Source organism: Merops nubicus, unplaced genomic scaffold, assembly GCF_000691845.1.
Source record: "Merops nubicus isolate BGI_N331 unplaced genomic scaffold, ASM69184v1 scaffold136, whole genome shotgun sequence".
NCBI classification, from domain to species: Eukaryota; Metazoa; Chordata; class Aves; order Coraciiformes; family Meropidae; genus Merops; species Merops nubicus.
Genome location: NW_008612679.1, coordinates 18,335 through 42,814, shown reverse-complemented (window position 1 = coordinate 42,814; position 24,480 = coordinate 18,335). Strand labels below are relative to the sequence as shown.

The 24,480-nt window shown below is 39.9% G+C and overlaps 1 protein-coding gene across 1 annotated transcript; it reads left to right on the top strand.

The window, feature by feature from the left end:
• The first annotated feature begins 216 nt into the window (after nt 1–216).
• On the top strand, nt 217–23,171 carry TUBGCP6 (tubulin, gamma complex associated protein 6). The gene is made up of 25 exons (XM_008941593.1): nt 217–966; nt 2,493–2,656; nt 4,190–4,400; nt 4,911–5,084; nt 6,072–6,193; nt 6,520–6,595; nt 7,100–7,209; nt 9,001–9,092; nt 9,189–9,328; nt 11,064–11,213; nt 11,918–11,999; nt 12,077–12,165; nt 12,352–12,467; nt 13,165–13,303; nt 13,393–13,509; nt 13,758–15,072; nt 15,674–15,729; nt 15,990–16,182; nt 16,458–16,626; nt 17,796–17,937; nt 18,981–19,175; nt 19,449–19,581; nt 19,814–20,027; nt 20,904–21,103; nt 22,828–23,171. Exons 1-25 carry the CDS (start codon nt 217–219, stop codon nt 22,917–22,919), a joined length of 5,241 nt encoding a protein of 1,746 aa, XP_008939841.1. The 3' UTR covers nt 22,920–23,171.
• Nucleotides 23,172–24,480: the final 1,309 nt, after the last annotated feature.

Below are 24,480 nucleotides of genomic sequence, written 5' to 3'. Positions count from 1 at the left end.
CAAAGTCATGTTATTTTTATAGCTTGTGTCCTAAATGTGTGCTAGGTTCATTTTCTTCTCTCTCATTTTGGGCTGTCTTAGTTGAGTTAAAGCATCCTCATCAATTTCTCATACACTTGTTACTAGTGTTTCTTCCTTTTCCTGATGTTTTTCAGGTCTTTGCGTGAAACTACAGACACAAACTGTAGCTGCTGTAACCTGAAAATTTGATTTGACATGGAGAGCAGCATCACGCAGTTGTTCAGTGATCTGTGTGAAGCACACTTGACAGCTTTGCCATGGAAGGTCCACCTGGGCAGGCGGAAGATCAGCAAGAGAATGGCTAAGCAAAATCTGAAAAGGGTTGCTTATAATGCCCTGTTCATGAACCTTTTTCAAGACGAGGCTCGTAAGCTGCAATCAAATGTTTCCAGGCTTCCAGTGAAAAACAAAATTTTGATGCTGTCCTTCAACTTAAGAGTTGGAGGCCTAGGTGCTCAAGCGGATAGACTGGAGAATCTTGTGGAGGAGCTGGAAACAGCTGAATGCTTACCCTTTACTGAAGTTAATTCTGTCTTGGATCTCTTTGTACAGCTTGCTGGAACAGGCCCCCCTCAGCTTGTGCCACAAAAAAAGGACTATTTTCTCAACAACAAGTATGTTGGGAGAAATGTGAAATATCAGGGTTACGATTATTATGATGTGAGCGTATTCGAAGCCGATATCCAGTCGCTGATCACAAACGAAGAATGCCAGTTCAACAACACCATTCAGAAGACCCTTCAGATAATGGAGGCAGCACCTGGCACTGGGCTCCCTGCCATAGGGCTGTTCTCCCAGGGCTATCCTGCTGGTGACAAGTTTGAGAAGGAGACGCGGGTCTCGCTCTTTGGTGCCCTGGTCCATAGCCGTACGTATGATATGGACATCAAGCTGGATTTGCCACCGGTGCCTGACAGTGCAGATTTGTCTGGACTTGCAATTCAAGTATGAGACCATTTGTTTGCCACTTCAGAACGTATGCATGCTTCCAGTGTGCCCCTTTGAAAATAGAGTTTAAAAATATAGATAGTAGTGTGATTTGTAATAGACGTGTACAGCGGTGGAATTTAAGGTGCAGCAAGGATCCTCTTCTTTGCTGAGACCCAGATAAGTGTTTTGGATACAGACACGTATGATAATGAAAACCTTGGTCTTGTCCTGTAACGGCAAACCTCTCATGTGCCCATAGGCTTTATGAAGTTAAGCCATCAGCTCTCTCTGTGCCTTCATCACCTTAGTCATCTCTTGCGTCCATTTTTGCCTGCTTTGCATGTGGAGCTCCTTTGCATCGTTGTTTACTTGTGGCTGGTCAGCCTGACTGCATGGACGTTCCCCTGTGAATGGGTGTGTTTTGCTCTTCTGCTTTACATTACCTTCCCCTGCAGTGTTTTCCTCTTGGCTTGTATCTTAAAACATTTCTTCAGTTATAATTCATTGAACCTCCTAGTTCCTACTGTCCTTTAACTTTTATAGCATATGCAGTTTTTACAGTATCTTTTGTCTCCTTTTGCTGTCCATTCTGTTAATTTTTTGCTATGTTTTATTCTTATAGATGTACTACATAAACATGTTTTTTTTTTTTTTCTTTCTTTCCTTTTTTACTCTGTGTAGGTAGGACTTTTTTTATACTGCTGTACTTTTAATCCTCATTTTGTTCCCTCAACATATGGACAGCTTTTGCAGTTCCCTTAACTCAGGGTCTCAGTTGAAATCTGAAGGGAGACATGCTAAAAAAGAACACCCTTGTGCCTTTCAGTGTGCACATACAGATGTAACTCGTAACTGAGGGGAGGCAGGACCTCTTTGTGTAAGTGCTGTACTCTTCCCATCAGGCTGGAAGCTGCAATTTTTTGAAGAACATGCTTTTTTTTATGTGGGTGTTTTTGTCTTTTACTAGCATTGGGTACACTGCACATGCAACTCCTGTTGAGTAGGAGTTGAGGATGCAGCATATACACTGTTTGTTTGGACACCTGCAGATTTTCTGCATATGAATAAGCATAAGGGAACAAACTTTGTTAGTCATAGTTAAAAAAATGTTCATACATTTGAAGTATTAGGACCTGGACCATTTGCTCAAATGAAATATTAAGCAGTATGAGTTTATTAGTGTTACATACTGTGGAACATCCAGACCTTAGATTCTCAATTTGTAGAACTAATTACTTCCCAAAGCACATAATTTTCAAGTTTAACACTGACAAACATATATATTTGTGGATATACATAAGGTACGAAATACATTATTTTGATGGTGAATGTTATTTTGTGTATAGGCATTAATACCCATAGAGACTTTCAAAGGGGTGCTCACAGGAAAAATTTCAAGTAAATCTAAAGGGAGGGTGGACAGCACAGGCTGACTCCTGTGGAGTTACTTGGTCACGAATTACAGCAGGACATCTTTTCTGTTAGCAGATGTTTCTTTGGTAAACTGTTTTCCTGTATGACATTTGAACTCTCTCTGACAGGTTCCCCAAAGTATAGACCAGTCAGAAGATGAGGGATTCCAGTCAGCATCCAATCTGACTCCTGATTCTCAGTCAGAGCCAAGCATGACTCCAGACATAGACCTCTGGGACGCAGTGCTTACGTATGGACCCAGCAAACGAAGATGCTGGGAAAGAATTGGATAGTATGTGTCTGATGTTACTGTCAAGCTTAATACGCATCACATGCAAGTGTATGAAGGTGTATTTCATGATAGTTCCAGATGACCTCAGTATTAGTAGTGAAATGTGCATATTTAATTCACAGAATTCAGTATACTGCATTAAGGATTGAGAAAGGAGTTAAAGATTGTGCAGGTTCAACAAACAAGTTCTTAGATTGCAGCTGTTTCACAGGAAGAGAGAAAACAAGATCATCTTTGTCAAAACCACTGAAGGGATCATGGAATACTTGCTGTTCCTGTGAAATGCAACATTTTTCTAACTAATCTGCTTTCTATGTGCTATGTAATTTATTTTGGTCTAGAATGATGCAATATTTTCAGTTTCAAAAGAGAAGGTGGTAGTTGTAGAGCACTAGAATAATTAAACCCATATTTCCCAGCATTATACAGTATTGTATTCCTTTTCCCTGTCTGTAAGCAAAACAAATTGTTCTAACAGATTTCTTAATGGTGTAGACTTGCAGCTCTTTTGGCTGTTGAGCAGAAGATCCATCTCCTAGAGAAGGCTTTATATAGCCCTATGAAAACTTCCTAGCTTCCCTAAAATGGAAAACAATAAAACCCTGCAGGTATGGCAGGTACCTTCCTTATGTTATCAGTGGACAGTGGTGTGCCTGATTCTTGGAGAAACTTTGCTGTGTGTATTTTCTGTAACTTTAATTAATAATCTAGTGATGGCGTGGATGCTCCATCACAAGACCAGGTTGGATGGGGCTTTGAACAACCTGCTCTAGTGGGAGGTGTCGCTGCCCATGGCATAGGGGTTGGGACTAGATGATCTTAAAGGTCCCTTCCAACCCAAACCATTCTATGATGTGTTTACTGCAGTGTTACACAGCATTTCTCAGTTCTGGGCCTGAGAAGCTCAGAAACTCAGAAGTTTCTTGCTGATTTTCAAAGCCACTGTAGCACACTCTGGCTTTGTTCCTGGTACAAGACAGTTTTTCTTCCTACCATTTAGACTGTAAGGGTCTTAGAGCCAAATGTAGGTCGTATGCCTGACAGCCTTCATGTAATACATGCTACTAAAATTCAGAATTTTTGGAAGAATTGGAAGAAGAAATGGTTTGGGAGAGGACAGTCTGTACTAGGGAGAGCTAAAATGTGTTAAGACAAGTAATAACTTTGAGCATACTCCTCTGTAACATATTGAATATTAGTACTACATGGACCCTGGATCCTGGTCCTCTCCAGGATGATTGGCCTCATTTTCCTCATGTGAAGACTGCATCGGGGAAGGTACAGAGAAGCTGGTAGTTTTCTGTCAAGGTTTTTGTTTCTGAACTGATGTTCAAATGATCTACCTGTTTCTTTACTGAGTTTGAGCTTCGTTTCATTGACTGAAACATTCCCTTGAAAATGTACTATATAACTGGTGGCTTTTCTGTGGTCAATACTGACTATAAAATTCTGAAATGCCTTTTTTTTTTCCTTTAGGCAATGTATTTCCTTCTTTTTGTGTAATCACCTTGTAATGTGTTTACTCTGACACAGCCCACCTGGTAAAAAAGAGGAACCCTATCTTACTGAAGCGGGGAGAGAAGCTTTTGACAAATTTTACAAACTTCGGGAAGGGGAATTGCAACTGTTCAGTAACACAGTACTTCAGCTTCCACAGCTTGTGCTAATGAAAGAACCTGAACTGGTGAAGGATGTCTTGAATGTCCTCATTGGTGTGGTGTCCACTACGTTTTCACTCAACCAGGTATGGAAGATTTTTAACTGTGCTTCTTAGCTGCATCTTTTCCTTTTTCCCTTTGTAGAGGTTTCCTCTTCAATACATTGACTTCTTTTGAGATACTGCAGTTGTGGATGCTGTTAAAAGGTTGAATGTGACCTAATGGCAATGAGGCCTTATCTGTATATTGCAATGATGATGTTATTGTAATAGGCTAAGAGTGTTTGTAGTCCTCTAAGTGAAGAGAGGTTCATGAATACTTAAACATAGATGTGTAGTTTTGTAGATTGGACTTTCTTTAAGGAATTAGACCTGAGTCTTGCTGTGTATGTTTGAAAATACAGTTCATACTCCTGAAATTTTGCTGCAGTTGGATATGTTTATCACAGTGTCCTAGCTATGTAGTCTCAGTCAACAGAGTATCTAAGCCAAAAATTTGTCTGCTGTTATTTTTGTGTGTGTTTTGCTATTTTAAATCAGAATATAGCTATGAAATATTTGACTTTTTCTTTTTTTTTGCTCACTGTGTCCTTTTAGGCCGCTCAGACATTTGTGATAAAGGAGGGGGTATATGTATCTGGAACTTCACCAGAGACAATGCACAACCTGCTCTCAGAAGTTGCAGAGTATGGAACCTATTACACAAGACTAAGTCGTTTTTCTCTTCAGCCAGTTCTAGATTCTTCATACAGCAAAGGACTCGTGTTTCAGGTAAAATAATTGTACTAAATCATCTAGATTTAGTTTGCCAGTTGCCTTAGATAGGGAAGGTAACTTTGATTTCATGTGAAGCTGGAATCTCTGCATGCTGCAAAGCATTTTAGATGTAATACTTATCCCAGGTTGGCAATGAACAAGTGCCACTGTGTTTCATGTGTGCTTAGGCCTTGCTTGCACTGAAACGCATGTAAAAGGTCTTCATTGCCTGAAATGTCAGTTGTTTAGTCATGTTGTTCTGTTGAGGACTAAAGGAATATAATTCTTAGATGTATGAATGCGTCGTGTCTTTAAAACATTAAGATGGATTAAAAAACACAAGAACTTTCTTTATACAGCGTATGTATCTAACATACATATTTTTTAAAAATAGAAACTGAAATAGTAAAATATTATATTTAATAGCTTTAATTACTTTTTCTTTACTCAGAATTAAGTGCAAATTTTCCATGTCAGTAATCTGTATATTCTGCTGAACTGTATGTACACCATGTAATAAATATCAGATGATTTAATCTCTTTCTGATGTGTAGAATTAAGTTAGGATTGGTTATGAAAATGGATTCCTTCTGATTTACAGCAATGTTTATAGAAATTAAAATCTCCTTGTCTTGTTAGAAAAAGTTCCAAGTAATTTTTTTCCAGTATCTAGTTTAGGCATGAAAGTAAGGAAGGAAAATTCCCTAGGTTCCTGTTATAGCTGTTAGAGAGCAAGGAGCTCCTCAAAGGGTGATTCCAGGGGGCTGAACCCAGGTGCTCTGTGATACTCTGGGTGGGTACAGGCTCCGTGCACTGGGTGTGTAAAGAGTACAGTCTGGTTGACTGGCATGCCCAAAGCTGCATGGACTCTTACCTTCCCCTTGCCTCAGTGTGCGAGTCCCTCTTACCTGCATGTGCCAATGATTTTAACAAAAGGTTTGTTTCATGCTGATGCAATTGATGTGATACAGTAAGACTTCAAATATTTTCTGTTGATACTAGGCATTCACAAGTGGGCTGAGAAAGTATCTTCAGTATTACCGAGCCTGTGTTTTGTCCACACCTCCTACTTTAAGTCTTCTAACCATCAGCTTTCTCTTCAGAAAACTAGGTCGTCAGTTGAGGTAAGAGGATAACATTAAATATTTAAGCTTTTCATAGCAGTAAGAATGCAACCTATTTCTTCATATACACTAAAAGAATATTACACAGGCAGTCTTACAGTCTTTCAGTATTTTTCCTCTATTTTAGCAGAAATATTTCTTTATATCCAGAAGATTCCAGGGAAAACATGTAAAGTCTTTATATTCAGTTTCTTTCTTAACTCTGTTATCATTCAGCTGATACAGCAGGCTCATTGTATCTTATTCAGCTTTAGCAAAGTTCATCACTGTAATCTCAAGAGACTTCTAGTGGAAATTGTTACATATGTTTTAATATTGTTTTTTAGGTATTTAGCTGAACTTTGTGGCATAGGAACAACAGCACTGGGGATCAGTGGTGGAGCTGGTGCTTCATTTCCTACGGTGATAATCAATTTGATGTTTTTATGTTTGGTTTGGGTTACAACATTAATATTCTTCAAAATTAGGTCAGAGTTTACATAAAATATTTAGTGTTGGTCTCTCTGCTACCAAAGATATGACTGTGGATCTCCAGTTAGATACCACAATCCTTTCTCCAGATATTTTAAAATTTGGAATTTTGTCCTATGTTTTCAATTCCTAAAGTAAGTGAATTACCCAAAATAGGCCTTAGAGTGCATTTTAGTTGGTTCAAAAGGAGGTGTTCATAGCAAGTCACATGAATTCAACTCTAAACATACCTGTTTCCTCCCAGTGACTATAAAGGGAGCTTGAGGTAACTAGCTCAGATGGAGTGACCTTAACTGCAGAGAGCTAGAGGAAGAGAGATGAAACCTCTCTCTGTGTTTAGTGAAACATGAAAAGCTGTGTATTTTTGAATCTTCTGTTATTACAGTTATAGTGAAGTTTTTTGCATAATACTAGAACATTTTTCTATTTTTTTAGGGTGTTAAATTGCTTTCCTATCTCTACAAAGAGGCTCTCAACAACTGCAGCAATGAGCACTATCCAGTTCTTCTGTCTTTGCTGAAGACGAGCTGTGAACCGTACACAAGGTACGTCCCTACGCTTCTCTGTGTAATTGTGTTTAAGAGCAGTTAGGAATTAGTAATCTGTGAGTAAATCTCCTGTTTTAACCAGGGCTTGTAACGTTTTCACAGAAAATACAAGATGTGGTTGTATTTGCAAAATACATAGGAAAATTAATTCATTTTGCTGAATCTTTCTTTCCCTCTTTTTTCCAGCTCAGTAACAACAAAAGGGCTTTATGTGTCCATAGATTAGTAAATCATTACATGTAAATAAGACTTTTTTCTTGCTGCTGGTCCTAGAAATTTGTATTGGAACGCAAGATTTGGATCAACTTAGATTTTTATTTTTTCTTCTCATACCTGTAGTAAAATCCTGAAGCTGGCAACTAATGGGTTTCTTTTGGTGTTGTGCAAACGGGGAAGGTTCCTGCTTATTTCCATTGTGTTTTTATTGTGGGCTTTTCAGTAAGCAAAGCTTAAAAATAAAAATCTGTTGTTCATTAACTGGCTAACAATAGGAAGTAGAGTTCCTTGGATTGCAAAAGTTTTGTTAAGCAGTCTGCATCAGTTTAGAAATTGTTAGTTTATAGGCTTCTGAAGAAACGATATATTTTTTAAAATAGCTCTTTTATAGGGATTATAGATGTAGTTGATTATCAGTGATACTTACTAGATGTAATGATGCTAGAAAAAAAAAATCCATCAAAATGCTGTAAATCTAAAGTTCCTCCCCTGGCCACCCCTCTTGCTTTTTCTGCCTTCTACATAAAATGTTCTTCAGAGAAATTTAGTTTCATATTTACCTGAAGAATTGCGGAAATATCTTCACAGCTCCTATATTGCAATTTATAGAAGGTAGCCAGATTTCTGAAATACCAGGGACAGGGTGTCATAGCATCACAAGGAATCTAAAAAGAAGTAAAGTATACTTACTAGTATTGACTTACAGCATTGACTCCTTAGTTTGTTGCTGATCTCTCAAAATATCAATCATGTATGATCAAGGCTGCCGTGGAGCGAGGCCTCCATTAGCTGCAGAAACTGTTGTCCCACTCATTTATTAACCTATAATAGGAGCTGTTGCTCAAATAAATCATAGAAACATCAGATTTAACACTTTCAAAAGTTCCTAACATTTTACCTTACTTACCTTAAAATTGAACAGTGGTGCTAAATGCTTCCTGTTTGTTACACTGACCCAGCATCTAGAAACTGTGTTAGTTAGAAGAGATCAGCTTCAAAGTGCTCTGAGCCTTTTTATCTACAGCATCAGAGGACTCTGTTGATTTTTGTTTCACACAGAGGAAGTATCAAAAAACATGAGTAAATATTCCAAAATAGTAATTCTCATTATTGCATGTGTATTAAAAATGTCTCTGGGTCTAGGTAAAAAGTGCTTGGTATTGCAACTTTGGTTTATACCCTTTTGGCTTCTCCCTGCTAAAATTACCTCTGTTTAAAATAAATCCTTCCTTCTTAGCTCTCCCTGTGATTTTGATGAGCTGCAAAGATTTCTAGAAATTTTGGATACATACTTATTAAGCTAATATACAAAAATAAAAAGATTGTTTTAATTAAGGCAATGTATTTTCATCTTAACTAATTATCACTGAAATCTTCTACATGAATATGGTTTCTTTTAAGAAAAATGTAGAGACACAATCCTGTGTATATATCAGTTTGGCAGCACTTAATTGCTGTTTTATATGCTGTCTATAGCTTGTATGTTTCGATGTTTTAAAGACTATATTTACTCTTTGTTTATAATAAAGTTGAGAACTGATTTTCAGTGTTGTACAATTATTTTTCTTTTAGATTTATCTATGATTGGGTGTACAGCGGTGTATTCAGAGATGTTTATGGAGAATTTATGATCCAGGTGAATGAAGATTACCTTTGTTTCAGAGGTACAGTATGTATATGAGCATTTCTAGTTTATACAATTTGTGCTGTTAATTTAATAACTAAACATCTGTACTTTTGTCATTTTGTTTGATGTATAGATAAACATTACTGGACTCACGGTTATGTTTTGATTTCAAAAGAAGTAGAAGATTGTGTCCCTGTATTTCTTAAACATATTGCTAATGATGTATACATATGTGGAAAAACCATAAACTTGCTGAAACTGTGCTGTCCTAGGGTAAGTTTTGGTTTGATTCCTTCCTATTACATTGAGAAAATCATCTCTTTTTAGAAGCAAGTTTGTAGGTTTTTAGCGAGTTTGTTCCCCTGTTGAAAACTGGTATTGCACAAGGAGGATGTTGTTCGTGAAAGGCAATTACTTGCTCACAGATACTCATGAGCTCATTATTCACCTGACTTGCTAACACCTCACTGCAGAAATACAAATTTTTAAGAGCATCAAATTTATCGTATCCAGTGCACATGCTGTTTCTGTCTTTTCCTTTTTAGTGAAAGCAGAAATATTTTAGGGTTCCAAGCAAGTGCCTTCCATTTTTCACAAAATTCACACTACTCAGGTGTTTTTGTGTTTTGTTTTTTTGTGGTGGTGGTGGTGGTGGTTGTTGTTGTTGTTATTGTTGTTTAAAGATGCCTCCCTTACCAGGTCTTCACTCAGTTCTGCATAGCTCCTGTATTTCAGCTCTGTCACTACATTTCCAAGAAGTGCTTAGATAGTTCTGTTTATTCGTATATTGCAGAATGAGTCTTGTCCTTGGTAAGAAAAACATGTTAAAGTGCTTTGTGTCTTCCCTCTTCTCTGTAGAAGTCTAATGGTGAAGCATCAGAGAGGTGTCAAATGTCTGTAGGCACTCTTTGCCAAGTAGCTGGTATCTAAGATCAGAGCTGCCCAGTCTTGACAAAGCTGAGCAGCTCAGTATCAGATACCTGGTGTTGGGTACCAGGCAGAAGCATAATATCCCCAGTGAGGTGACCTTCTGCTGCTTCTCCTGAGCCTGCCCTGATGAGCATTCTCAAACCATGACTCAGGTGTGCCAGCAATACTGAGCTTTTTATAAAAGTGTCAGCCATTATTTCCATTTTGACAGTTTTATCAGTCACTAGCACAGAATCTTAATAGATAGAACATTCCCCCAGGATGTGGGGCACCCAGGTTCAGTCACCTTCCCTCTCTCTGACAGTGCCAGTCACATTTCGTCCCCTTCCATGATAATGGTCTGAACTGCTGGCTCTTCTCTTTTGCTTAGGCAGGCTCAGTGCCAGGAACACAGCCCTGGTCATCCCATCTTCTCACTTTACCAGTAGATTGAGATCTAGCGTGAACATGCTTATGTACCCTTTTTTTCCAGCTCACTTAATCTTCTTTTATGCACTGAGTAGAACAGCTTCAGAGATTTAGAGAGGTTGAGGTGGAGCAAAAAGATCCAAGATATTTAGCTAGAGAGTAGCTACTTGGTGGGGTGCACTGGCCATATTTCTAGCTATGTCTTGTGTAGAGCTCTCTCCTGTGGATGTGTGTTAGTTATGTTCCAGACAGTTCTATTAAGTGGGTGGCATAGCATATAATTGAAAGGAACCTTAATTTCCATAGTAGAGATGCATTCAGTGCTGAGCTGCTCAGGCTCAGTTAATTTGGATAATCAGAAGAGCAAAATTTTAGGCATTTAGAACATGACTAGTAAAACTACCAGATTTTAGATTCCTGTCCAATTCAGTGGGAAAGAGGAGACCTTGAGAATTTGGCCTGTGATTCCAATTCTAGAAAATTATACCTCTGCCACCTACTTTGATGTGAATGCTAAAACCTGATATTGAAAATTTTAAGTCTTGTTTGGAGGCACGTTACAGTATTGCTGGAAGCATTGCTAAGTTAAAAAAACCCATAACATGAGTTCACAGTCTAACGTTTTACAATTTAAAAAATGCATTTAAAAGGAAGTCTCTCATTTTTTCAGCATTATATATGTTGGTCAGATATACCTGTTCCCCGGATTTCGGTGATTTTTTCCCTTGAGGAGCTCAAAGAAATAGAGAGAGATTGTGCAGTGTACGTGGGCCGAATGGAAAGAATTGCCCGGTACAGTTCCATAAGCAAGGAGGAAAAGGTAAATGAATACTATAATAAAGAACTTATTGTTGGATTTGGTTTTTTTTGGTGTTGTTTTTTTTTAAACACTAATTTTTCATCTTGTTACGACTTTGAAAAAATTTATATTCATGGTCAGAATTTTTTCATTGGTCAGTTGCTTTTTGAATTGCTACCACAGCATTAATTAATACAGCCTTTAAAAGTATGGGTGGTGTGTTGTCACCTGTTGGCATTTTCATACATTAAATGAGTTTTGAATTTCCATCTTAGTTGTTTGCAGCTTTGTCATCCTGCTGAAAAGTACTGAAAGGATTGTTCGATTCTGGTTTAACAAAAGTGACAAGCTAATTAGTAACCTAAGACTCTTTTTGCAATGTGCATAGCTAATCATTTTTTGAGAACTCTTTCAGTTACAGGTACCATCAGTGCAGTGGGTCTATCAGATGGATTTGTTTTTTTCTAAGGTCTGGAGAGTTAACTTTCAATATCAGTTTATAGACTTTTCAGTTAATTTATTGTTTTATTCCTGTAGTGTTTAAGGTAAATAATAAAATTCCTTTTTTATTTCATATTCCTGTACTGTAGTCATAGGTTAATAACCATTATAAAGTGTGCACCTGTCTTTCCCACAGTGTATTTTCAAGTCTAAAATAATAGAAAAAATTCTCATCTGTATTTCATGGGTTTTCTGGTTTTGGTTTTTTGGTTGGTTTTTTTTAGGATTTGCGCATGGAAATAGCCAAACAAGAATTAATTGTTCATGCTCGAGAAACTGCTAGCAAAGTGCTAAAAGCCATTAGTGGTAAGTTGTGGTGGCATTTCATGTGTTTTCTAGTGGGTTTGTTAATGTAAACTCACAGTATTTCTATTGTAATACAGATCGACAGATGTCAGAACGAATGGCTTTGGATGCAAAGAAACGGGAACAGTTTCAGAAGCTGAAAGAGCAATTTGCAAAAGACCAAGAGGTATTTTTGTGTGTTCTTTTAAAGGCCAGCTGTATTTCTTAGGCAAATAATTGAGAGGATATCTTGATTTATTGTACTGAGGTTGAATGAATAGCTCATGGGGTACAAATAAGAACTTCTCTCAGATGTTTGCATTACAGCTGGTGTTGAGAGTGGCTTTTAAAAGTGTTAAAAATATTTATGCAGCGTCGCCTTGCAATAAAGCAAGAGGAGATTGATGATGATTTCAGCTATGCCCGAGAGCTCAGGGAGAGGGAAAAGAGACTGAAAGCTTTAGAAGAAGAACTGGAAAAAAAGGCAAGGTAAATATACCTGAGTAGTCTCCCAAAGCTTACGTACTCCAAGACTGTCATAAAGCTCTCATGAAAAAATATTATGTCTTAAAAACTATGGTACTAGCAGTAGCTAGACGTGCCCTAGCTACTGTTATATGTAGACATGGCTCTACAAGGGTAACGTTTGCAGTTAAAAGATGGATGTAGGGTTTTTTGTTAATCTGTGGGCCATTTTGTGATTTAGGAATGGTTACTGGCACGGAAACCTGGGACCCACTGATTTGCACCAACCCTTTCCATTCTGGTTCTTGTTACAATCCGAATTTCAGGAAAGAAATTTAACGTGTTACAACTAAAAGCTGAACCCACAGCAAAAATGGTCACACGTTTGTCAAAGCAGAAGTTAAAAGCAGACAGAGAAGTTAGATAATTATTTTAATTGTTCTTGTTGTGGAACTAGTTGTGTTTCACTTTCTTCTGTTATTTCTAAAAGTATGTAAGATAAATGAGTGACCTACTAAGAACAGTTATAAAAATGCACACTGAGAATACAGACCTGTTTTCTCCACTGGTTTATCCTCTGTGATTAAAGCCTCTGGCTTCTACTTTTAAAAAACTGCTGCTCAGTTCTGAAGTGCTAAAAGGTCTTAATTCTTTAGAAGGGGAGATGAAAATCAGTACTGATGAAAATCTGTAACCTACCTTTCCTTTTGCCTCCACTTAGGCAGGAGCTAATTGACCATTACAGCAAGCTGTCTGACGACGCAGCCCGCAGGGAGCAGCGAGCGCTCTGGAGAGTCCAGCGGCACAGGCTGGAAACTGCCCGGCTCAAGTTTCTCTTAGAAGATCAAAAACGCATCGAGGTATCTCCTGAAAAGATTTTTAAAATGTAATGTAGAAAATTTGGTGCTTGGTACTTCCAGACCTTTGGTTTTGTCATTTGTTCCTATAGGAAATGCTTGAAAAACTTCCAGATGGGAACTACAGGAGAAAGTTAGATATCATTCCTTATAAACAGTGCCAGTTGGCTTTAGATAAAAACCCTGTTGTGAAAGATCCACATTCACAGGTGAGTTTGTTTTCTTAAATAAACTCCAGGTTGCTTTTCCAAGTTTCCCTCAACAGAGTTCATTTCATGGTTCCTTTAATTTCAGTAGACAAGGCTCACTGTAATAGCAGGATGAGCAGTTCCCACATCATTTGTAGCATGTCTGAAAAATTGGAAAATTTTAAATCCTGCTTGTAATAAAGTGGGGCCGTAATAAGTAGTTTGATTATGTGACTAGCCATACAGGGCAATAATTATTGCTTTCTTAGGTGCCTTCTGTGAAACCTCTGCATTCTAATGAGACAGTTGGCAGAGAAGAACCTGAGCCTGGACTGGAACATGCTGCTTCTGCTGACAAAGCACTGGCCATGCCAGAGACAACAAATAATAATGCTGATCAGCATTTTCAGGCTAAAGCAGCAGGACCTGAAAGCAATCTCCCGAGTTCAGAGAAAGCATGCAGTCCTCTGTACAGTGCTGATTCCTTGCCTGAATCCAATGTGAATATAGAAGATTTCTTGTCAAAGCCACAAGATGAACAGCCTGTTGCCATTAGTGTACAAGGATCTTTGCTCGATGAAGCATTCCGAAATATTAACTCGGATCTTTCTGAGACTTCTCAAGTCAGTGAAAATCAGCCTGTCTTGAGCAGAGCACTGGAAGGAGAAAACAGTGCATCATTGCATCAGCAAAATGAGTATGATTTTAATACAGTTCTCAGACCATCTGCAGCTTGGCAGGGACATATTCGAGTTGAAGAAAATTTATTTGATGTGGAGTACAGAAGGCCTCGGTGGAATATTCATGGGCATGCATCTGATGCCAACATTAGAGTGGGAGAATATGTACCTCATGTGGACACTTACCAGCCACATTCAAGTCCTTATGGGCATTCTTCAGACTCCCATATAAATATCAGCAGCTATACTTCTGAAGTTGAATCTAGCCGACCCCGATGGAATATTCATGGGCATGTTTCTGAAGCTCATATTAAAATTGGGGAATATGCTTCAGAGGTAGAGCCCTCAAGACCTAGGTGGAACATTCATGGACACGCTTCAGAAGCCAATATTAAGATTGGAGAGTATGTGTCAAATGTAGCTCCTACGAGGCCTCGGTGGAACATCCATGGTCATGCATCTGATGCCAATATCAAGATTGGTGAAAACGTGTCAGAGGTGGTCTCAGCTAGACCTCGTTGGAACATCCACGGGCATGCCTCACAGTCACACATCAAAGCTGGAGAACTGGTTTCAGATACAGAGCCTTTGAGATCTCGTTGGAGCCCATTTGGTCATGCATCCCAGTCGAGCATCCAAGTAGGGACGTGGGCCCCGTGTACAGAGAATGACCCAATACCTCATCGTAAGACCATTTCGGGTCCTTCGTCTGATTCCACAGTTCAGACACTTCTGTACAGGGAGGAATTATCTCCTGCTGACGGGAGCAGGAAGGAAGAAAAAAAGTCACAAGTTGGAGAAAAGACTTTACCACAGTCACAGTCATCTGACAGCATGCCAGTCTTTCCTGATGCTAATACTGAAGGTGACAAAAAAGAAGATATAACGGAAGAGAAACAAGAAGGTAAAGTAAAATAAAGATAAGTTTACTCAGTCAGCATTTGCTTAAGGGCTCTTGAAAGTTATTGTAAATGTTTATGTTCAAAATGGGTACTTAGTGTGAATTTCTTGCATAACTTTTTGGACGCTCTTACAATTCAGAGGAAAGAATTTGAGCTTAGTAGTGTCTCCTATATACAAGAAACAGAGCATGAAAAGAATTTTAGTTTGAAACTCTGTGAATTGTGGTATTGCTTCAAAACCAGAGAGCTGGCAGAAGCCCTGTCTCTAGAAACACTCAAGGTCAGGCTGGATGGGGCTCTGAGCAGCCTGATGTAAAGATGTCCCTGCTCACTGAGGGGCGCTGGACTAGATGACCTTTAAGGGTCCATTCCAACCCAAAGCATTCTGTGATTCTATGAAACAGAACCTTGTGTAATCTTGAGTAGAGAACACATAAAACTGCCTGCTTGGGTGGGACTTTGGGGAGGGACTGCTGCTAGGGTGGTTGTTTCTGTGATAGTCTACAGAGAAATTTTGAAGAACTTCAGGAGTGTCTGAAGTACAACCTAAGTCTTAGAAGCAAGTCTAAGTAAATGCTGTATTTAATTTACTTGTGCTTACAGTAATTGCAGATGTGGTCAGCACGGACCTTCCTCCAGATTCCTCACAGAGCTTACAGGTAAGAAACAAAGTAGCTGTCCAGAAGATTTCTTTTTCCTTCAAAGGATTAGACACACTGGTAGTCAAGGTAATAAGTTTCTGTCCTATCTAGTGATCACTGTAATACCTTGTTGGTTTCACCTGTCAGAAAAGCCCAGGTGGGTAAGCTTTTTTATTTTCAGTTTGAGCAACTAGTCAGTTAGCTGTAAGGACACATTAAGCACTAGTCAACAACGCCAGTGTCTCTCATGAAATCTGTCCTTTTTCCTTTTGTTTTAGGCAGAAGAACCAGAAAAAGCAATTCCACAAGATGCTGTGCCTCAAGAAACTTTATTTGCTGAAGCTAATGCTCCCAAGCTTGAGGAGGAGGAAGGGCAAGAGGAAGACACATGGAAGAAAGAACAAGCTTATTTGAAAGCCTTATCGGATCAGTATTGTATTGAAAAATATCAAGATAGTTATGATTTGATGTGTGAGTAGAACTGTTGGAACAGGTAGATCTATAGAAGACATGATAAGTTTGAGCAAGAAAGCTGAGTGCCAGAAATTGTACCTGAATTACCAGTAAATTACCAATATTATGAGCTGCAGTAGCCAAACATTTTGCTTCTAGGCACAAAGATGCCTAGAAATGCATTTCGAGACATGATTTTCTAACCGAGAGCAGTTTGTAGAGTTGAACAGAAACAGATTGTCAGGCTGCTTAGACGCCACACGCTCAGAGTGTTGGTCTGTTTTTCAATCCAGCAGAGCTGCCTGTGTCTCACCTCCTGCACCACGTGATGCCCCGCTCGTACACCTTCCCCGTGGACCCGGCCGTGCAGGCGGCCACCGACGAGACGGCCGTGCAGCTGAGCGAGCTCCTGTCCCTGCCCGTGCTGATGAGGCGCTCCATCACCGCCCCCCTCGTCTCCCAGTGAGTGCTGCCTCCCCTGGGGAACCAGCGTTGGAGGGTTATTGGAAATGCCAGGGCTTGGGGGGAAAGGTTTGCTCTCAGACTCGTCGACTATACGGCGGTGGTTTTGACACCATTGGTTTCCTTGTTCTTTTGAAAAGGAGGTGTAATATCAGTAGTGTTTGGGCTAGTTTTTTATTTGGCAGATGAAAGATAAAGAGGAAAAAAAAAGAAAACTCTTGGTTAAGTGAAAGCTCCTGCATACTGATCTGGATATATTTTATGTTTTTATGGGAACAGCAGCTTCTAGGTGTTCTGAAGTTTAATAGAAGCTGTCCTTGTTTACTGTTGGAACATATGGGGAAAGCATATTGGCTGGAACGTTTTATTAGTATATCTAATGGTATTTTAAAGACAAGTTTTTGTTATTGTACAAGATTAGCTTCTGTCATGAAAACTATTACTCATGGAATGTGTTGAAAAGTTGAAAAATGTTGAAATTTTGGAATCTACTTTCTTGTAAGCTTGGATTTCCATTTACTAACTTGGTGAGTATGCTACGCTGAAAGTTTGGTGCAGTGTAGAAAAGTGTAATTATCTAACTTAGCTTTAGACATCCAGAGAGTGGCTACCACTATGGCCCTTACACAGATTCATGTGTCCAGCAAAGCAAAGTCAGCGAGCCCCAGTTGTGTGCTCACAGAATTAGCCTGAATATGCAAGTTACATATTTAAAGCTAGCTTGGATACCTGCACTGCACTGGAAACTATAGCTTATACCTGCCCTCAATATCTACTGTCAGAGCTTTACCAATTTGGATTCTTCTCAGGGATTTAATAGTCTTTCTTCATGTGTTTGTGTAGGTGAAGTAAGACAGAGGTCTAGGGATAAAATGCTGCTCCAGGCCCAGCAGCGTGTTCTAAAGATCATTACATGTAGCCAGTCTTAAAATACTTCCCCAGTACTGTTCAAAACCCAGTTATTTGCAGTGGTAGGTTTTAATTCTGGTGTATTCTGGATGAAAATTTTTTTTGTTGCCTTTGTTTTTTTTTCTTGTGTGAATATCATCCTGTCCTGGCTATCCGAGTTAAGTACTGGAGCACTAATCTGATGTAGCCACAGCTGAATGTTAGCAGTAAGGAAGGAGCTGCTTGTAAGAATAACACCTTTCCTGTGTTTTTATTCTTAGTGTTTCTCTTGTGAACAAAGCAATAGTTGATTACTACTTTGTGGAACTGAATGTAGAGAAGCACTTTGAAGCACTGAGACACTTTTTGTTAATGGAAGACGGGGAGTTTGCTCAGTCACTCAGTGACCTCTTGTTTGAGAAGGTATTTGCTTTGTTGTCTTAAGCCTTGGTTTTGGGTGCTCTGCTTTAGCTTGACTAATTAATTGGTTTATTAACCTACCAATTGGCTTGATTAATTTGGATGGGAATGAGGGAGTGATGTGAATTAAGAGTACTGGCCTGTGCAAGGAATGCCCACGGAATTCAGTAATATTTCCTACTGCTAATCCCAGCAGTAGAGAGAGTACAAGGATAATTTCAAACTTTGACAACTAGGTGGTCATGGAGAGATATTTCACTGTTTCCTGTGAAAACTGCTGCACTATTGCTCTGTCCCCTCCCATCTACTGCCAGCAAGGCTGGAAGAGCCTGTTGCCTTTTGCTAAAATCCAGTGGAAACGCCCGTGTTGCAGAGTGCCTACTGGTACCTCATATAGTCTACAGAGCAGAGGGGAAGGCATCTGAGTAGAGTTCTGGGCCCTCTGATGAAACAGTATTTTTATGACTTAGTCCTGTGTTCCTTGGGAGGACAGCAAGGTAGGAGGCATAGCCTGGGTTAGCATGGCTGGTTCCCAGTGGAGATATGTGGCTGTAGGAGAGTTGATGCATTTCTGTGAATCCCAAGAATGCTTTAGTCCCAAGCAGGGAGAGGGGTTGGGGATTTAGACTCCATGAATAGCTTTATTTGTAGACTTTTGAGGGTGCTGAGGAGATACAGGCAGACTGGGGTCAGAAGCTGGTGCCAGCTCTGTTGTTGACTTTCTGCTCCACTAAAGCCCAAAGGCTGTGCCCCCTACAGTGAGGATGTGTAGCAGCTCCTGAACCACACCAAACTGCAGTCCTAAATATCAAATCAGAATGGGTATGACATTACCTTCATGCTCTGAAGAGCAAAGAGCTCAGAAGTTGCTTCTTATGCTGTTCGTTTGTCGCTGTGGCAGAAGTCAAAACTTCCAATTAGAGTGGTGAAGCAAGGCAGGACAGTCATCACTTCACCATTCTGCTTTATTGCACCAGTGTCAAGGAGCCAAGATTCTTCATTAATACTGTGTAATTAGATTTCTTTTTTTTTTTTTTTAACCCTAGCTTGGATCAGGACAAACACCTGGTGAACTGCTGAATCCACTGGTTCTTAATTCTATCCTAAATAAAGCCTTACAGTACAGTCTTCATGGTGACACCCAGCTTGCTTCCAATCTTTCTTTTGCCCTCAAGTATCTTCCAGAAGTGTTCAAGCCCAATGCACCTGATGCTCTGAGTTGCTTAGAGCTAAGGTACAAGGTAAGAAAGCATGGAGAAAGGTGGAATACTGCAATTACACCGTGGTTCTTATGTACCATGGGAGAGTGATTATGTTCTTCATAATGAAATGCCTTTAAGAATGGAGTAAAAGAACCTGTGTAATGAAAATTATGGGATTTACTTAACCTGGCCATTACATTAAATTATTTAAATACATATGAATTTGTATCTCCCTGAAATACTTGTGTCTGAAGTATCCTTACAATTTCTGTCACAAAATTGTGGTATGACCAGCACTGTTACCTCTTTCAGGTTGACTGGCCTCTGAACATTGTCATTACTGAAAGCTGCATGAATAAATACAACAAGATCTTCTCCTTTCTGCTGCAGCTGAAGCACATGGTGTGGACTCTCAAGGATGTTTGGTTCCACTTGAAACGCACTGGTAAGTGTCATGAGTGAGCTAGAGAGTGTCCTGTTTAAAATGCTTCTAGTACTTTGTGTTAGACAATTGCTTATGAACAGTCATGTCAAGCTTCAAACGCTGCCATTTTTTAAAGAAACTTCCTTGGCATTTCAGACACTCTCCTAACAGAAACCTTCATTCCTTTAGAAAGCTGGATTTTAGATGGTCTCTGTGAGTGCTGCTGATAACACATTTCTGGTTTTATTTTCAGCTTTAGTGAGTCGTGCATCGAATTCCGTTCAGTTTCGACAGCTCCAGCTGTATAAACATGAAATGCAGCATTTTGTGAAAGTTATTCAAGGTTACATTGCTAACCAGATTCTTCACGTTACGTGGTGTGAATTTGGAAACAAGCTCTCTTCTGTAGGCAACCTGGAAGAAATTCACAGAACACACGCTGAATACCTCAACAAAGCCATCTTCAGGCAAGCTACCATAGTGATTTTTAATTCAAGAATTTTTTAGGTTAATGGAGCAGCCAGTCTATCCTAACATATTTGTGCAAAACTGACTTCTGCCTGACAGGCTAAGGAGCCTTCCACCCCATCCTTGTTGCAGCCTTGGTCAACGCACGCTGGTGCGTTCAGCGTGAGCGGCGTGCCCAAGCCAGCCTGGCTGAAGGGCTGCAGAATGCTGCTTCTGCATCTTGTACATGCCCTTAATGTATGTGCAGTGGCCTGGCCTGGGCTCTGAAGGAACAGATAGGACCTGAGGCCTCTCTCCAGATTTCTGATCTGCCTTTTAGGAATCACAAGCTTTTAGCCCTTTGGTTGCTCTGTGTGTGGCAGAAGGGTGTGCGAGTACGAGGAGAAGAGCTAAGGGTTTATTTGGTTTCTTCTTAAAGAGTATATGCTGAATGAGAAAGTGGGGAGATGGAGAAAGAAGAGATCATGAAAAACAGAAATTATGAACAAGAAAAGAAGTCTGTCCTTTCATGTCTCTCTTTTTCAGTTTTAATTAGAAAAAAATTTGCCTATAGCTGCTGTTTGGATACCAGTTGATGGGATGAGAGGCAATTAATTTTCAAGGAGAATCAGAGCATGATTTTAAATGTCATCTCTTTTGCAAATGCAGATGTCATTCTAGAAATGGGGCACACCAATGAAAATGCAAGTTTTTGGAAGAGCAAGCAAACTCCATTTAGGTTTAGACACGTTTTCAAATCACCATTGCAGTTGGCCGCAGTCTTGTGCAGTTTTTTTTTAAGGCATTGAAGAGGATTGTCACCCCTTTCTTATTTTTCTTCCTACAACCAGCAAATCTTGTCAGCTGCATTTCTGAAGTTGTTTTTGTTCTGTTAGGGGTCTGTTGACAGAGAAGGCAGCCCCTGTGATGAATATTATCCACAGCATCTTCAGCCTTATTTTGAAGTTCCGCAGCCAGCTGATCTCTCAGTCGTGGAGCTTTGATGCAGGGAAGCAAATGGCTGTTCATCCCAACTTCGGCCTGATGCAGCAGTCGTACAACACCTTCAAGTATTACTCCCACTTCTTATTCAAAGGTAAGAATTTGCATACATTCTAGAAAAAGGAAAAAGTCAACTGACAACTGAGAAAATTCCAAAGAGGTTCTGGAAGGACAACGTAGCCTGTGTTAGAAGATGCAGTTCCCAAATGAGAACCGCGTTACTGTGCTTAGCAAAGATCTGCATAGCCATCAACTAAAATGTCCCCAAACTGAACCTCAATTCTTGCTAATCTGCTAAATAAGGATTTAGCCCTATGCTTATGTTTTTCTTTTCCCTGGAATTGAATTCTGGAACTTTTTATTGGCAGCAATGAGAGATAGTTTGATAGCACTTAGAAGTAATTTTAGATATATCTGGATTAGTTGAGCATTACCTGTGTTAGGAGATTGGGAAGATCAAATTCCTGAGTTGGACTAAAGCTCAGAGAGCCTCCTAGCACTAGTTTGAGCTTATGTCCAGTGTTTGAGGCAAGTGTTTTTCAACTGCACAGATCATTTGCCAGATGTTCCTCCCTTTAACATAAAATTTCTCCTTGCTGTCAGCTTAGCCTACAATGTGAAGAAATGGTTGTTTGTCTTTCCATTTCTCTTTCAGATCTTGCTTGTGTTTTTAGTACAAGTTACTTCTCCATCCCTGAATACAAAGGTGGTTCATGGGGTTTGGGTTCCTTTGAGTTGTTTTTTTAGGAAAGCCTTAATTCCTGAAGGAAGTGCAGCTGGCTTCCTTAGTTCTATTTTTTTCTAGAGTATTTTCTAGTCAGACTATGGTCTCCAGGAAATGAGCTGCCCTTCTTATTCTTTAAGGGTATCCAAAAATGGTGTCAAAGGACCAAAAACAGATATTTCAGGATGAGTTAGAATGGCTGCTTCCAGATTCTACAGGAAGTCAGAACACCTCTGGGAGCCATCTAAACCCATACTACGAGATCTATGGTTGCTTCATGGACAGAGATTAATAGACCATTCCGTAAGGAAATTTGCTGAGTGACCTGGTTCTTTACACCCTCTTTATTAAGCACTACAACCAGATGTGTGCTTGTTATCTACACCTCTGCCTTCAGTCACCATGTACTGTAAAACTCTCTCTTTCACAGTGGGTTGATCCAGAATCCATTGAAAGCCAACACAAAGTGATCTGGACTTCAATGGCTTTGGCTCAGGCCCTAACTTCTAACTACACTGCCCCTTCTTCCTTGCATGTTACTGCTGCTTGCTGCTTCCCATTAGAGTAGTGCATGGGATGTTTATGAGTTTAGGGAGTTGCTGTTGCCCTTCTCCTTTGCTGTTAAGGATGTTTAGAGCAGTCAGTTTGTTCATTCATAGAGCTTGAGGGGTTTTGTCCCAGGAGTTTCTCTTTGGTTTTCTCTCTCACAATGGACTTTGCTCAAAAAAACTGCAGCAGAGCTGCTTCTGTCACAGAGGGCACCAGAGGACCTAAAGACACTCCCTGGTCAGTTGAAGTTATGATGAGAACACACCATCTCATTGTGAAAGCAACTTAGGAAAGTATTTCCTTGTTAGAATAATAGTTTCACTTAGAACTGACACATAACCCTTTGCACTTTATTTGAGATACTGTGTGATCCCAGCAAGTGATACTGGACCTGTCTTATGCAGAAATACACATTTGTTTCTGTTGCCTTCAGATTTCTGCATCAGGCTTTTCTTCTTTTTTTTTTTTAATTAAATGTACAGATACTGTCAAGGCTGACTTTAGAATATTAATCTTAGTTGAACCTTTTTTCATTTTTCTCCTAGTGGTAACAAAGCTTGTAAATAGAGGGTACCAACCACACTTGGAGGACTTCCTACTGCGAATCAACTTTAATAACTACTACAAAGATAACTGAACTCTGTAAAGCTCACTGGTAGCATGGTAAAACAGAAACAGGTAAACCTATATGCTCATGACTTATAGAAGCTTCTGCAAATGCCATGCAAGAGGCATTTTATTTCAGTGAAATAACCCACCATCTAATAGCTTGAAGAATATAACCACCACATACAGAGAATGATGCTTCTTAAAATCCACCACGCCTACCCATTGTTTGATCTGCTGAGAATTGTCATTCCTGCAAAGACAAAGGCTGAGTGCCTGGTCTGGGCAGGCCAGAGTGCAAAACCTGTATAGCTGTGAATGTGTAAATGTTGTATTTTCAGTGTTGTGAACCCCCTCCAGTGTAAATACGTGTATGTGAAATAAATGAAGAGATACTTTCTAGAAGGGCTGTGAGATGGGCGTGAGGTGCCCATGTTCAGACACACGCAGGGACCCGTTTGCTGTGGGGTACTTTCAAATGGACACCAGTTCTCAAGCTCAATGTGATAACTGATTTCTTCAAGGCTGTTAGTCACAGTGGAAAAGGGGCATGCAAAGAACACCGTGTGCTCAGGAGAGCTGGTAGGAGATACAGTATTGGACTAATCCAACACTTGGCCATTGTTGGATCGCTTGTTCCAAAATTAGTTTCCTTATCCCCAGTTTAAGCTATAAACCTTATTTTGTGGTGATTATGTAAAACACCTAAACCAGAAATTCAGCATCACTGAAGTGAAACAAAGCTCTGATTCCAAATGCATTCCAACTGCTGCTTTGAACTGCAGGAGCACATTTTCAGTTTGCTAATAATTTTTTTCCTTATTTGTTTTCTTTTTTTTTCTATATTATGAAAAGAGACAATTGAACTTACAACTTCATGGTATGAGAATGTTGTAGGGAAGCAGTCTGCTTTGAAATATGTTGATTTTGAGATCCTGGAATCACAGTTGCTTAAAATATGAATTATATTAATTAGGAGCTTATTGCTGGATAAGTGGCCACTTATTTAAGTGTAGGCACAGCTAGCATGTTACCAATACTTCAGAATACTGAATATGACTATTTTCTGATGATGTGCAAGTAGGTTTATGATTTCCCTTCTGTTACACAGAGCAGGAGACTGAAGGAGCAAGTGGTTTGCAGACTGGGCAGTGTTGCTGCCTGGGCAGGCTGAGAGCTGTTTGTGTACGGGACTATACGCAGGCTGGCCTGTGCTGCAGCCCCATGCCTTGCCCTGAAGCCTCACTGACCCCAAGAGAGCAGCCACGCAGCTGCTGCAGGGGGCAGGACCTGATGTTTGGGACCTCAGAGCTCAGCATTACAGTGTAACCGTGGAAAAGACAAAGATTTGGCTTTCCCCTGAGCCCAGTGTAGCTCCTGGAAGGAGGCCATGCTGCCTACCAGCTGTCAGCTCTCTGAAGTGCCTGAAGCGCCTTCGCTGGCCATTGACCTGGGCAGCAAAGAGAGGGGGGGAAGAAGGAAGGAAGTGATTCAGAGCACCTAAATAAAACTGCTGGCACCATGGTACCAGCAGCCTTCTCTCCATTAACTTCTAAGGAGTCCTCTAGGATGAAGGAAAGGAAGAGCAAGAG

What these genes read in the sequence shown, in the direction of transcription:
- TUBGCP6 (XM_008941593.1), top strand. Translation starts at nt 217, where the DNA reads ATGGAGAGCAGCATCACGCAGTTGTTCAGTGATCTGTGTGAAGCACAC. An exon ending in TGTCTGGACTTGCAATTCAA is followed by an intron (nt 967 to 2,492) that starts GTATGAGACCAT and finishes TCTCTCTGACAG; the next exon opens with GTTCCCCAAAGTATAGACCA. An exon ending in CTACGTTTTCACTCAACCAG is followed by an intron (nt 4,401 to 4,910) that starts GTATGGAAGATT and finishes GTGTCCTTTTAG; the next exon opens with GCCGCTCAGACATTTGTGAT.